The sequence below is a fragment of the Aspergillus chevalieri genome, chromosome 3, assembly GCF_016861735.1.
Source record: "Aspergillus chevalieri M1 DNA, chromosome 3, nearly complete sequence".
Lineage (NCBI taxonomy): Eukaryota > Fungi > Ascomycota > Eurotiomycetes > Eurotiales > Aspergillaceae > Aspergillus > Aspergillus chevalieri.
The window spans coordinates 3,846,907-3,862,112 of NC_057364.1; the positions used below are offsets into that span (position 1 = coordinate 3,846,907).

At 50.1% G+C, this 15,206-nt stretch overlaps 4 protein-coding genes across 4 annotated transcripts; 2 read left to right on the plus strand and 2 right to left on the minus strand.

The window, feature by feature from the left end:
* Window positions 1-3,819: 3,819 nt before the first annotated feature.
* On the minus strand, window positions 3,820-5,242 carry ACHE_31323A (indoleamine 2,3-dioxygenase; the record flags this gene model as incomplete). Its single annotated transcript, XM_043278039.1, has 3 exons — window positions 3,820-4,194; window positions 4,260-4,865; window positions 5,000-5,242. 3 exons carry the CDS (start codon window positions 5,240-5,242, stop codon window positions 3,820-3,822), a joined length of 1,224 nt encoding a protein of 407 aa, XP_043135858.1.
* A 3,430-nt stretch (window positions 5,243-8,672) lies between these two features.
* On the minus strand, window positions 8,673-9,896 carry ACHE_31324A (uncharacterized protein; the record flags this gene model as incomplete). The annotated part of the gene is made up of 1 exon (XM_043278040.1): window positions 8,673-9,896. One exon carries the CDS (start codon window positions 9,894-9,896, stop codon window positions 8,673-8,675), a length of 1,224 nt encoding a protein of 407 aa, XP_043135859.1.
* Window positions 9,897-10,751: 855 nt separating this feature from the next.
* On the plus strand, window positions 10,752-12,836 carry ACHE_31325S (alkaline phosphatase family protein; the record flags this gene model as incomplete). Its single annotated transcript, XM_043278041.1, has 2 exons — window positions 10,752-12,408; window positions 12,460-12,836. 2 exons carry the CDS (start codon window positions 10,752-10,754, stop codon window positions 12,834-12,836), a joined length of 2,034 nt encoding a protein of 677 aa, XP_043135860.1.
* A 315-nt stretch (window positions 12,837-13,151) lies between these two features.
* On the plus strand, window positions 13,152-14,846 carry ACHE_31326S (BCS1 and AAA domain-containing protein; the record flags this gene model as incomplete). Its single annotated transcript, XM_043278043.1, has 1 exon — window positions 13,152-14,846. The coding sequence occupies one exon, from the start codon at window positions 13,152-13,154 to the stop codon at window positions 14,844-14,846; it is 1,695 nt and encodes a 564-aa protein (XP_043135861.1).
* Window positions 14,847-15,206: the final 360 nt, after the last annotated feature.

The following is a 15,206-nucleotide window of genomic DNA, read 5'->3' on the forward strand; positions in this document are numbered from 1 at the left end:
CTTCCTTCAGACGAGCCTGATAGTATTCATTACTAGTCCTCACATCCCGAGGCAACCCTGCTTTCCTTATTTTCCCGCTCGAGCAACTCGAACGAAACCACACCTGTCTTCCTGATACTACCTGCATTGGTATCCCTCCTCAAGGTAACGCTCATGCTATGTCGCTCGCGAATGTCACCGGATATATAGTTGCCAGCGTCTTCGAATCAGAAGTCGATCTCTGTCGCTGTTGTACATTTGGTACATGCCTGTGGGGGGGTTTAGCGGTGAGGAGTTTAAGGAGGTTTGGATATGTGTCTTTGTCGGTCCAGTTGGTTGGTTCTGTTGGCTTTGGCGTTTCCTCGTCGTCGTCGTCGTCGTCGTCGCGGCCGCCGCGGCCGCCTTTTCTCTCCTCTCCCCCGGCTTCATCCTCGTTATCATCGCTACCGTCATCACTCCCTTCAGCAACAGGCACAAGAAATGGTCGAAGAACTTCAATCCAATCCTGTCACTTCCCCAACTCTTTCCTCCACTTCACAGACCGCAGAAACATAGCATTATGCCGTCCAATACCGATCAATAACACCGGGATACTATTAACCGTCTCAAAGAGAAACGTATTCAGCCCATAAAACACCCGCCGCCCTTCCTCATACGTCTGGCGACTCACGCTAGCATAGCTAGCGCATTTCTATGCGGATTATGCTGTAGCCATACGCCATCTCGCTGTCTGCCGGTCGTCGAGGGGCGGGTAGGTTGGTGGATAATGACTAGGGTCTACTGGAAGAGTTCTTTTGTAGATTATTCGTCGGATATCTGATATTATACGGCGGAGCTAGCATGAATATAATTAGGGTTGATTTAAGGTAAAGTGGAGCAGAACGGAGGGAGTGCTACCGACCAAAGGGAAGAAGCAGGAATGCAAACGGCCCCTTCCCATTGGTGAACCTTGACCAGTTCCTCGTCAAAAGGTAATATCCACGTTTCTAGGTACCCTCGTTTCCTCTTTCCCGTGGTCTTATTTGTCGTAGTTCCCGAATAACCCGTCTTGTCTATGAACCTGTAGATAGCCTGACTAGCAATCCACGTCGATTCCGAGTATCTGAACCTGCACTTTGTCACCAAGTCAATGAAGTTGAAAATAGAAAATATAATTACTCCTAATTATCTACATAAGTATATTAATTTAAAGGAGCATCTAAGTAGCCTATAACTTTCTCTATCTTTTGATGGTATTTTCAAATATCAGGACTTGATTTGGTAAAATTGTGTACTACTATCAAGCTTCCTTAGGATATGCACTGGCATCTTGATGTGAAATATATATTCCTGATATAACACCACAGCGTCACTAACAACGTTGAAATTACAGGTTACCACCATCTAATTGTCTGTTGTGACGGTTAGCGGAGCGCCGGAACGGCACCCATTGAACCGCGCTTCTGCCGAGCCCTACTGCCAGCCGTCGATGGGAATACCATTGCCCTTTGCGGTATGGCGCCTACTGCGTCAGGGATAGCGCCGCCTCGATGCATCCATTCCATCTATAAAAGCCTGACATCCCTCCCTCAAAGGACCATGCACTTTATCTTCTCTTTTCCCTTCTCCCGTCAATTTGGCCCCTACCAAGATGCCGCGTTACCTGATGATTGCCCTTTTCCAGTATGGCGCCGTCCACTCCCCTCGGAATGGCCGACGGGTCATCTGGAAGATTGAGACATTGAGACCTTGTTACCGTACTTAATTGGAAATTGAGTTATCCACTTCACCCCTGATGCTGTGCTGCTGCTTACTATTGCAGTTATGGGCACCTTCAAGTGTCCGCCAGCTGATCAGCGACTTTTGAGTTTTTAGTTGTTGCTTCCAGCCATGCCATCCTATTTGGACTTTTCCTCGAGGACTTCTGGATCCTCGGCTGCCTTTCTTGCCATCTCTTATCTCAAAATCTCGTGATTGCTTCTACAGTCAGGCTTCCAAGATTCTATATGGGCAAGGCAACTTTGGTTATCTGACTACCAGGTCTGGTTGTGAAACGGGTTGCGCCTCTCCCCTCCACAGCCGTCTTTCGACCCCACCAGGATCAATCCGTCTACATATCCTCGCCCTGTTTACCAGCTAATAGCGAAATTGCCGCATCCTTTTCATTTCAGCGTATTTGACATGCGAGGCTTGGAGCTGCAGCGCCCAGATGCAATTGGCGCAGGACACCAGATCTCAGCCTCCAGGCGTCGTTAGTAGATGAAGATAGACGACAGCGGTCTCAGAAAAGATCCTGAAGATGAGAGAAATTTGCCTCATCGCTTCTGCTGATAAAAGCTGGAATGGTGGACTTGACGGACCGAGAGCAAGTATAAGGAGGACAAGCCCACAGAGGTTGCAACATCTCAACTCAATTCTCCCACAACCTGCACTCTCCCCTTCAGCTCCCACGCCCCTCCTCTTCCCTCTTTCCAATCACCTGTCTGTTATAATATACCCCACAACATCCCCATTTCCTAAAATATGCCCCCTACCTTTCACATGAACAACTTCAAGCCGCGGGCTCGCCCTTCAGAAAGCCATTCTCACCATGCAAATCACCCAATCCATGCACCCAAGAACCCAATAATCCCCTCGCTCCAAGCCTTATCCTGATTCAATTCTGAGAACTCTGCCACTTCCCAAGCATCACCTCCCTGCGTGGCCACCAGCCGAAGTTTGCGTGCGTATCAGTGCAAACACTCAGCTGGATACACCATTAAGCTCTCAATCTCGACCACTGAAAATATCTGTACCAGAATAGAATACATATCCAGAGATTTCTGAACACGGCAAAACATCTTCCCACGATTCAGCGCCTCACATCTCAGAATTAGGTCTGATTCCCCGCCGCGATATCCAAAGACATATCCCAATCGAGCCGCCCGCCTTTCGGGGAGATTTTGCAGAGAATGGTCTATCATCTCCCAGTATATCTAGCTCGGGCGACAGTCTAGAAGAGTTTTTCAGGCTTCCGGATACACAGGACGACGTTCCCATTGACCTGGTAATCCTTGCCAACCACGGGCCTTGGTGCCACGGAACATGAACACTCGCTAGCTGTATAACATGTTTGATTACTTTGGCCTGTTTGGCGTTGAACATCCACTGAGCATCGCTTGAACCCCTTGCACACACTAGACAGCTCGTCGCCTGCAGGCCTGCCTCTTTCGTTTCTCTCCTCATGTTAGAATTTCGCCAGATAGTCTACCAATAGATTCCTATTGCTCGAGACCGTCACACCAGTGCTTTGATTGTGGGGTCACTCGCAGCTGCTTTACATGTTGATTCAGTACTGCTGTCAGGGCTTCATGGATTCATATAGCCTCCTCAGCTAGGTCTTCTGCTGAGCAAGTGTCTCTCAAGTAGGGTTGAGATTATGCTCTTGTTTGCCAGTCCCCCTTGACTTCGTCCAGAGCTTGTGAGTTAGCTTAAAGTGTCTACTGCTTCCACGATGGTTTATAGGGGCCTGGAGGCCTCTATTGGCCGATTGATGCGTGAAAAAGACGTCTTTTTCTTGGGTGCGGTGCTGATCTTGGTGTTCCAGGCGCCAAGCTTCGGCGCGCCTCGCTCGGCGGAATGGAGGTGAGCGGTGCTATATTGTGGGTTTGAAATCCGTTGATAGCACTAATGATGCTGTTACTTTTATGCTTTTCGAGATTATACTGACTCGGATTAGAATTCGCCTCGTACAACGAAGGACACTAGGTACAATGATCCGATGATTCCGGCACTTGAAGAAAGGTATCCGCAAAGGACTTAGTTTGTAAAGTTTGGAAACGTAGGATTAATCATAACACCGAATTTGCAAGCCAATACCACTCAGCGTTGAGGGTAAGCATGTATTTTCGAAGCAGTTTCACCTTTTGCCTGAAGCACTGAATTCCGAACTGACTTCAGAAATGACATGGAACTGGTACCCCCAGTCCCATTCACACCTTCCCCACGCCGCGCATCACTATTCGATTGCCCATCACTCTTCTCAGCGAGTGGCCGCTTAGCCATGATAACCACGTATCTCGCGACCATTTGGATGTGAGCCTGCCGAACGTGAGCGAGAGCTGCAAGACAGTCTGCGTATGTATCTTGCAGTCGCATGTCCTCCGGATGGGCACAAACAAACTCTCTGATATTGGCCACTCGTTCAACATCATTCAGTAATTCACGGTGAGGTCGGGGCATATATATCCGCATCTCCTACCGAATCATTGTTATTTAGACTATGAGCTGTCCGAAACCCATGCAGCTGTTGGCTTACCAACCTTGAGATATGTATTTTTGTGTGTTGCGGTCTTCCCCTCAAAACCCTCTTGCTCGTGCTTTATCCCTAGGGTGATATCGATAAATGCAAAGAGAGAGCTTTGCGCGTTGCTTGGTCCGAAATACTTTCGATACTGACCCCCATGTTTCTCCTCGAAGAACACTCCATCCGGAAGCCCTACTGAGTCCAGGTTCCTGATGCCGTCGAGGAATGGCCGCAGACGGTGGTAAAAGAACTCTTGGTTGCAGTTCTTATGCATGCCCTGCAGGAGAGATGCTATATCTGTCAATACTCCAGCAGCCGTCCGGAAACAATCCATCAGCAGCCGAGAGTCCTGTCTCCGGGCAGCCTCGATGCCTTCAAGCATAGTAGGGATCAACTCTGCTCCACGAGCCTCAATAGATAGGATGACTGCAAAAAACCCCGATTCCTCCGAGGATCCAGTGAAGGACACCAGTGTCTCGACATCTTCCGGCCGTAGGGCCAGGTAACTGTCCCCCACTCGGCGGAAATTCCACAGCGCTTGCCCTGCATATGTGGGAACTGGCGGTAGCCCAAGGTAAGAGGACACTTCGATCATCGGCTGGGATATACTCAGAGGCAACCGCTGGGACGACAAATTAGCTTCATACTGAAATATCGAAGGTCTCACAAAGGACAGAGCGAAGACGAGAAACGTTATGGGATGGCTTTACGTCTGGTGGGTTGTCACTTCCAAATAGATACCCATTGCACACGAACCCCAGTATCACATGCTCTCCGCCACTCCTCCTCTGTGAGCAAAAACGCCGTGGAAAGAACAGGCATTGAATGAACTCTCTTTTTCAATGTCCCATTGTCGATAAATTTCGCTAGACTGGTGGCAACCGTCTCCCAGGGTTCATAGTACAGATTCGGCAATCGCTCTAAAGGCGGGCAAGATGGGAGGAACCCCGATTCTGAAGATACGCGATAGTTTTCCAGAGAAGCAAGTAATTCAGCCATCGCGTTGAGTCCGTGCAGTGCCAGAATCTGTAATCATAAGCTAGCTTATCTCTTTAGAAAATATACTCCTGCAGATACTTATATCAATGAGTCTTAATGAGAGCACTGCTGTGACCAATACTCAGCTGATACTTTGCATACCAAAGATCACCCATCTTTCATACCCAACAAGAAAAAAATAAGTAAATAAATAAAAGAAACGAATTAAGGTGTAAGCAATCAGTGTGGGGTAAGTAATTGTCGCAATGAAGCTAACTTATTAAACTTTATCGTTGACTGTAATAATTGACTGTAGTCTAAACAGCGGTGAGTTTGTTTTCCACCGCAATCTCTAGAGCTAAGTGCCAATCATTTTCCTGACTCTTGAGCATGTGTGCTATGGTGGTTTCCATGATTTGTCACTATGTCAGCTCACTGCAGTAACCAGTTGCTAATTCAGTAACGGTAAGAGGTTGGTAGAATGGAAAGAAAATAGGAGCGGAAAAAAAGCAGGGACAAGAAAAGTAACAACAATAGTGGAATACAATAAAGGCAGGACTCTGGTCCTTATAGGCAAAGGTCAGCCAGGGTAGTACTTCAGGAGGAGCCATTGTAAATGAAACTCGTCAATAGCAATAACCACTGTATGGTCGGAGACCCAGGCAACAGCTGATCATTCCCGAAGAATAGACCTCTGCAAATTTCGCCTGTGGGCCCTAGGAAAGGCCCAGGGCCCGCCTAGCTAGAGCCCGGGTCCAGCCCGTGAGCTGACCCTGTAGCCCATGGTCAGCCCGCCAAGGGCCCATCTAGTTAGTTAACGTAATTCACAAGCGAGTGGGCCACACAAGCGGGTGGGCCATCTCCCGCTTTTTTACGCGTCCCACGTTATCGAAGCCATTCAAATCACCACCATACAGCCAAAAATGCCTCCCAAGAGACAGAAATCACTTGAGCAAGAGGGTAGGATATTACTTGCAATATCTTCTATTCAGAAAAAGGAAATCAGTAATATTCGTGAAGCTGCACGCCTCTATAATGTGCCTGGACAACTCTTCAACGCCGATTGAATGGAGATATCTTCAGGATCGAACAACGCGTCAACAACCATAAAATGAAACAGAATGAAGAAGAATCACTTGTACAATGGATCCTTTCTATGGACCGACGTGGAGCCGCTCCCCGACCAGCTCATGTTCGAGATATGGCCAATATTCTGCTTTCCAAGCGCGGAGATACCAATATCCAGACAGTTGGTGTCAATTGGGCCACGAACTTCATCAAACGACATGATCAATTGAAGGCACGTTTCTCCCGACGACATAATCATCAACGTGCAAAATGTGAGGATCCAAATATTATCAAAGAGTGGTTTAGCCGGGTACAAATCACAATTATGCAGCATGGGATTGCATTTGAAGATATCTACAACTTTGATGAGACTGGCTTTGCAATGGGCCTTGTAGCTACTGCTAAAGTTATTACCAGAGCAGAGATGACTGGCAAGCCATTCCTTGTACAGCCAGGAAATGGGGAATGGGTCACATCTATTGAGTGTATTAATTCTATGTCACGGGCTCGGAATAGTAGATAATAACGAACTGAATTCCTATCTAGACTATTGTAGCCATCGAGGAGAATATCAAATCTGGAGAAGAAAAGAGAAGGAGATCTATCTGGACAATGAAGAGGTTTTATAGGGGTTGTTGGCGACATGACTGAGTAGCAGCACTTGTGATGTATCATCCATTGCTGCAGTGTTGAGCTGCCACATATGAGCTGTCATATGTGAACCGTCACACTCTACAGGATGGGCTCTACCACCATGTATTGTCTTCAAGGGAAAGGTCCATATCCAAGGGTGGTATCAAGACAAAGCTTTGCCAAAGGACTGGAGAATTGAAGTCTGATAATGGATGGACAACCGATCAGATTGGAATACGATGGCTTCAAAATACCTTTATTCCAGCTACAAATGGCCGAACGATTGGAAGATACCGCCTGCTGATTCTTGATGGCCATGGAAGTCATTTAACGCCTCAATTTGATGAATTATGCAGTCATCATGACATTATACCAATCTACATGCCAGCACATTTATCACACCTTCTACAACCTCTTGATGTGGGCTGTTTCGCGCCTTTAAAGCGGGCATATGGCAGTCTGGTTGAGAATAAAGCACGGCGCAACTTCAGCCATATTGATAAACTTGACTTCCTTGAGGCCTATCCTCAGGCTCGTTCAGAGGCCTTTAAGCCAGAAACTGTCAAAAATAGCTTTGCAGCAAGTGGCTTGATTCCATCTGACCCAGAAAAGATGCTTGAGAAGCTCAATATACAACTCAAGACCCCTACACCACCAGGCAGCCGATCTACGGATTCAGCTGCTAGAACACCTCACAATCTCAAGCAACTGGAAAAGCAGGCATCTACAATCAAGAAGCTTCTAAGACAGTGTACCCAGAGTCCTCCAAGCCCAATAAGTGATGCAATAAACCGGCTTGTCAAAGGGTGTGAACTCCATATGAATAGCGCAATCCTTCTTTCCAAAGAAGTCCAGGATTTAGGAGCTGCACATGAGAAAAAGCTGCAAAAAAAAAAAAAAAAGAAAGAAGCAATCTAAGCGACAGATATCTCGTACAGGCGGCCTGTCTATCCAAGAAGGCATAGACCTTATGCAGCGGAGGAATGAAGCCCAGGAAGCTGAAGATACTATACAGACGGAGACCGCAGCATCTACATCTCAACCACATGTACGGCGTCACCACGATGTTCTGATTGTAGTGTTTTGGGACATAGAAGAACTCATTGTCGTAGTTGCAGTAGTGATTAGTTTATATATAAAATACATTTTTGGGGTTTAAAGTAGGCCTGTTCTTTGACCTAGGTCGGGACGTGGAACGCTCGGTTGATTACGTTACTTCCTATGTCAGCCAGGGATACTCTATCAAGCCGGGAGTGTGTTCAATAGCTATAAGGAGGACGCAGAAACGGGAACGACTCCTCTTGCGGGAAGATCGTAGCCGCCTTTCTTTTAAAGTTTCCCGTTCTCTTTTGCTTATATTATTTGGAGAATATAATAATGATGCTGTTGAATAGCGTGTTGATTCAAGATCTTGTGGATTTGCCTCAGGGTTTTTCGGAGGCTGGATTTGTTGTAGCGATCAGTGACCACGATGTTTAAGGCTCGTAATAAATATGCTCTAGATGATACAATTATGATATGATATGATTAATGTATTATATAAATTAGCTAACAAACAAGCAAATGATTAATTCGAACCAAAATAGAACAAAACGCCTCTATCCATACATCAAATCAAACAGTCTAGTTCTATTATCCCACACCGGAGCATATCCAAATCAATAAAGCCACCAATCAACCATTAGAACCAATCCAACTTGTTAATGAACGAATCAATGAGGGATAATTTGTTCAATCAACAGTCAATCACCTAGTAAAAGAAACCCAGCAACCCAACAATCCCACCAAGCACAACACCCAGTCCCGACGCACTCACCTTACTACCAGGCGACTTGAAGTCAGATCCAGTAGCAGTAGGATACGCACCGTTGCCGTTACCCTCTTCACCTTCATCGTTACCGCCCTTGTCACCCTTACCATGACCGTGGCCGTGGCCGTGGCCGTGGCCCTTGGAGGGGGTAGCAGAAGCGGAGGCAGAGGCAGAGGCAGATACAGAGGCAGATGCGGAAGCGGTACCAGCACCAGCATTAGCGCCACCGGCAGGAACGGAGACGGGGATTGTGCTGTGAATCAGGGGAGCGCTGGCGGTGGGCTTGGGGGCTTTGGTGAAGCTGATGGGCTTGGTGGGCTTGCCGGCGGGCTTGGTCCCAGCGGGCTTGCTCTCTGAGGGCTTGCTTTCAGTGTCGCTGGGCTTGGGCTTCGTGTTCTCGCCCTCGGCGGGAGTGGACTCGGAAGGCTTGGTGCCCTTGGATGGCTTCGACTCAGCAGGGGTGGATTCAGCGGGAGTACCCTCAGACTCAGTCGGCTTAGCGTTGGAAGGAGTAGACTCGGCGCCACCAGCACCGCCGGCGGGAGTTGATTCAGAACCGCCGGCACCTCCAGTGGGTGTCGACTCAGCGCCAGACTCGGCGGGGGTGGTGGTTTCGGGGGCGGGGCCGGAGCCAGTGGGCTTCTCGTGGGCGGGCTTCTCGTGGGCGGGCTTCTCGTGGGCGGGCTTCTCATGGCTGGGCTTCTCATGGCTGGGCTTCTCATGGCTGGGCTTCTCGTGGGCCGGCTTCTCGTGGGCCGGCTTGGAGCCGCCAGCGTCACCAGCAGGCGGGGTCTCAACAGGAATCGGCACAGCTCCAGACTCCGAAGTCTTAGCAGCCCAAGTACAAGACTCAGAAGCAGAGGCACTCGTACTCGCAGAAGTAGCAGAAGTAACCGGCTCAGGAGTAGCAGAAGTGACCGGCTCAGGAGTAGCAGAAGTGACCGGCTTAGGAGTCGTAGAAGTCACTGGCACAGGAGTCTCCGTGGAAGAGGCAGTCTTTTCGTGGGCCTTGGCCCAGGGGCACTCGGGGTGGGTGCAGACGCTGGCTGTTTCGATGGAGGTAGCTGTTTCGATGGCGGAGGACTCCTTTGCTGGGACAGCGCCAGCGGTGGTGCTGGCGGCGAGGGCCAGGAGGGTTACGGCGTGGGTGTGTTTGAAGTGCATCTTGTTTTTCTGAGGGTTTTGTTCGTTGTAGATAGAATAGAAGAAGGCTGGTTGATTGATTGACTAATTGACTGATCGATGCTGCTGATGATGAAGAAAATTCAGGTGGCAGGAAAGGCCATATTTATAACTAGATTTGCCTCTTTCTGTCCTCTATACTACTTCCCATCTGCCGTACTCGTCTATACAAGTCAACGGACTCGTCAGTCATCACCGGATCCGATGCACTACGTACCACGGGTGCTGAATCCGACAATGCGGCTCCATTGTCCAGTCTGACTCGTCTCTGTCCCTCTTGACCCATCTTAATCGAAAACCGAGCCATTGTCTACTTGCAGCGTCTGTTCAGACGAATGCAGTCAGGGCATTAATATCACGTGATACCCGACTCCGGAAAACGGTGCCGATCCATTCCAACGAATTGGGAAGGTTGAAAACGGGGCTATTCTTAGATAGAAAATGGGACATAACTAAGGCTAATTAGACTAGCTTGGACTAACTCGGAGACAGAATTGAATGAGTTGGCTGTATGAATAGGGAGGCCGTTGTTGGCTGTTTTCGGAGTACGGAGTACATGTGCAGAATCTCGTTAGGATGGACAACTAAGGGGAAAGAGGTAGTAGTGAGTGATATTGGAGTATATTTTGGCAATTGGTTTAGCAATGTATGTCAGAGTAAAATGAAGAGAATTGTAGTGAGAGTCGTAGTACGGAGTACCCTTAGTAACTAATTAACTACATATCGGTGCCTGAGGCCGTAGTTATCTCAGCTCCCTAACTCCTTGATCGGCGGATAAGAGATAATAGCAAACTTCCCTTCTTTACTCCGTACACCACTTTCCTACACCATTGCAAAATGACAGATCTCCTCTCCCCAGGCGACTACGATGATGACGCCTCCCTCCGCTCCCCCTCCGAACAAGACTCCGACCCCGAAGACGACGAATTCCTCCGCCACTCGCGCACCACCCTTGAACTCGCCGAACACGACCGCACCGTTCTCGACGAGGAAGATGAGCTCGAGAAGCTTCTAACCCGGAGCGGGCCAACACATGGCTTGCGACGGATTTTCAGTCCCGTTAGCGCGGGGAGTGGGAGTGTTCGGATTGGGAAACGGGAGCGCAGGAGACGACGGCAGGAAAGGAGGGAGGCGCGGAGACGCGAGCAGAAGAGTGACGAGGGGGAGTTGATGTATGAGATGGAGGATGGGGAAGGGGAGGGTGATGAATTGCTGAGTAGGGGGTCGTATGAGGGGGAGAAGGTGTATTATGATGAGCCGCGAGTATCGTGGACAAGATATGCACTGGTGTTCACAGCGACTCTCGTCCTATTCCTTATCCTCGTCCTCGGCGCATACAAGGCTTCGTCCTCGTTTCGAGCATCCCGCTACCATCCGCCGCTATTATCCAATGGCACGACTCTCTTCGCACCGACAACGATCCTCATCTCCCTCGATGGTTTCCGCGCCGACTTCCTCCACCGCGGTCTCACTCCGGCGCTGAGCGCATTCATCGCACAAGGTGTCTCGCCCCAGTACATGACTCCTAGCTTCCCCAGCGTCACGTTTCCCAACCACTTCACCCTAGTCACCGGACTATACCCTGAGAGCCATGGCGTGGTGGGCAACTCGTTCTACGACCCAGCATTGGGCGAGGAGTTTTACTACACGGACTCAGCGAATAGCATGCGACCGCAGTGGTGGAATGCAGAGCCGATCTGGAATACATTGGAGAAGCAGGATGTTCGGTCGGCTATACATATGTGGCCCGGATCGGAGGCGCATATCGGGGGAATGGACCCGGAAATTGTCGACAAGTTTAACAAGTCTGAAGATTTAAATAGGAAGACCGATCGCATGTTGGAGCTACTCGACCAGGACGAGGATGAGCGACCGCAGTTGATTGCTGCTTATGTTCCGAATGTGGATGCCGACGGGCATAAATTCGGGCCAAACAGTACAGAAGTGCTGAGTACTATCGTGGAGGTGGATGCCATGCTGGGCGATTTATTCGCCGGTCTAGAAGCACGCAATTTGACCGACGTCGTCAACGTCGTGATTGTTTCCGACCACGGGATGGCCACGACTGCCACGGAACGACTCGTGCAGCTTGAGGATCTGATCGATCTAGATCTGGTAGATCACATTGACGGATGGCCGTCGCGCGGCTTGCGACCTAAGAACCCCGAGGCAGAGAAAATTCTCGAAGAACAACTACTCAGTGCAGCACCGAACTACTCCCATGCAGTCGAGATCTACACCCGCGAGACCATGCCAGAGCGCTACCACTTCTCGAACAACGACCGCATCGCGCCGCTATGGGCGATCCCCAGGACGGGCTGGGCGATCGTTGAGCGACCGGAGATGGATGCGCGAAAGGCACTTGAGACTGGTGAGATCTACAGTCCGAAAGGTATTCATGGTTATGATCATGAACATCCCCTTATGCGGGCGATTTTCCTTGCCCGGGGCCCGGCGTTTCCTCATCCGGCTAACAGTCGGTTGGATGATTTCCGTAAGTTCCCTTTTTACATTGAATACTGAATTGTTTTGCTGACAGCGATAGAAAATGTGAATGTTTACAACATCCTATGCGACTCATTAGGAATTGAGCCATTGCCGAATAACGGGACGCTGCGGCTACCGCTACAACCCATTGGTCTTCATTCGGATGAGGATGTGCCTGTTCTTGAGCATCCTCTGGATCCTCCGATCGCCAGCACATCCCCGAGCGCATTCACAAGCGCAATTCCTCAAGCCACGCCCTCCGCGACCGATGCATCTGTGAATGCGCCCGCGAACACCGCCGACACTGAAGATGACATCGAGGACGAGGATCAACCGGCCTGGTGGAAGGCATTCTGGGGCAAGATGCACGATTTTAAAGATTGGGCAGAGGACATGGTTGGGGCAGTGAAGGACAACTTTGCTCATAGCGATTGATTTTTTTTTTTTGCATTCGAATAGCGATGATACCCAGTAGTTAGAAGAGTAAATCAACAGCATTTCTTCACAGCCACAGGCGTTGACTCAATGTGGCGACATGGATTCACTACGCCATATACTGCATTGAGTGCCCGATGTTTACAATCTGCCTTTTCGGGCATTTGTGTGAGTCAATGGACAGCAAACAATCCGTGACACAATACGAGGTGATGAACAGGCACCAACATCGCCGGCTTTATAAAGAGCCTCTTGCTCTTGCACATTCTCACCACCATCTCAACCCCAATCCCCGCCGACACTAGGATAGGCAGCATGGCTGAGTTCGCCAATCACACTAACGGCTCCGGCCTCGGCTCCATCCCTGGCCCGTCGTTTGACACTCAGCTCCTGGAAACCTTCATCCCAGGCTACGGGCTGGCCTCGCGCATTCTCGCTACATATTTTCACCTGGACCTCAGCAGCTACATCCCCGCGCTGATCGCCGGCGGAATTGTCTTCGCCGTCGTCAAATACCTCTACCACTGGCTCTACGGCTTCTTCACAGACCACTTCATTTCCACTGCGGAAATCCGCCTCGACGATGAAATCTACACATACCTCATGTTCTGGATGGCGCGGCAGTCGTTCACGAACCGCACGACCAGATTCGTCGCAGGGACGAAGCTAAGTGGCCCGAATCGGTATTATTACGACTCAGACGACGAGTCTGGTTCTGAGGCCGAAGACGAAGAGGAAGATGGAGAGAGCTTCGACGATTACTGGTCGCGCACGATCAACCGCGACAAGTATAAGAAGTTGCGCTTTACGCCGTCGCAGGGCACGCATTACTTCCGGTACAAAGGCCAATATATTGCCTTTTCGCGGGAGCGTGAGGACACTGGCAAGAAGTCCCCGTTTGCCAGCATCATCCCGGAACGTCTTTACTTGTCTTGCGTGGGTCGCAATCCCACTGTGATCAGGGACCTTTTGACTGAAGCGCAGCGCGCGTATGTCGCTCGAGACGGCACCCGCACGGTTATCTACCGCGGGCAGAAGGGTTCTGGGGATTGGTTCGACTGGGTGCGGTGCATGGCTCGTCCGCCTCGTGCGCTGAGCACGGTTATTCTCGACGCAGAGCAGAAGGACGCGTTTATCGCTGATATTAAGGATTACTTGCATCCGAAGACGCGGCGCTGGTATTCGAACCGTGGGATTCCGTATCGTCGGGGTTATTTGTTGCATGGGCCTCCTGGTACTGGAAAGACTAGTCTTTGTTTCGCTGCTTCCGGTCTGCTTGGACTACCGCTTTACCTGCTGAATCTGAACTCGAAGAGTCTCGATGAGGATAGTCTTATGAGTTTGTTCTCGGAGTTGCCGCGCCGGTGTATTGTTCTTCTGGAGGATGTCGATAGCGCTGGTATCACCAAGAAGCGTGAAGAGGACAATACCTCCAGCAAGAGCAACAGCAACAGCAGCAACGACAACGACAACGACAATGACGATTCTATAAACACGGATGACGACGAAAAATCCGCCGGCCTCTCCCTCTCCGGACTCCTCAATGTCATCGACGGCGTCGCAGCAAGCGAGGGCCGCATTCTGGTCATGACAACCAACCACGCCGAGAAACTCGACCCGGCCCTCCTCCGCCCCGGCCGTGTCGACATGACAGTGACATTCGGATACACCTCCAAAGCCGACATCGAGGAACTCTTCTCCGCGATCTACTCCACTCTCGAGGGTGACACCGGTACCATGAAGCAGCGCCAGCAGCAAGATGAGAAGAGGAAGCAAGAGCTGGCCAATGGCAATGGTGCTGCTGTTGTTGCTCACGAGAAGAACAAGGCTGAGATGGATGCTCATCGCGTGGCGAGATTGGCTGCGGAGTTTGCCTCGAGGGTCCCCGAGGGAGAGTTCACGGCTGCTGAGATCCAGGGGTATTTGTTGAATCACAAGCATGCGCCGATGGATGCTATTGAGGGAGCTGGAGAGTGGGCGGAGGGTGTGCTGAAGAAGAGGAAGGCATAATAGACATGGCATATTGCATTTAGATGGTCTTCTCATCTGCATTTAGCATCTGTACTTTTAACATAATGACGACATGAGCAATTAAAGTCAAGTCACGCAACAGTAGAATTCTCAACGTCTCCCACGCCCGTCCCTCGCATCTACATAGCGCACCTCACGACACTCGCCAAGAGAACACTTCACTCACGGGATAATCCACCGTTCCCTGCGTCTCCCTTACTCTCTGCATCCCCCGACTGAGCAGATCAACCTGTGTCATGCAGAACTACATCCATCCCGACAAACTGACATCACACCTGATCTCTCCCTCCCATGACTACGACTCTCCCCAATACAACCCGAGGAAGAAGACAAGTCGGT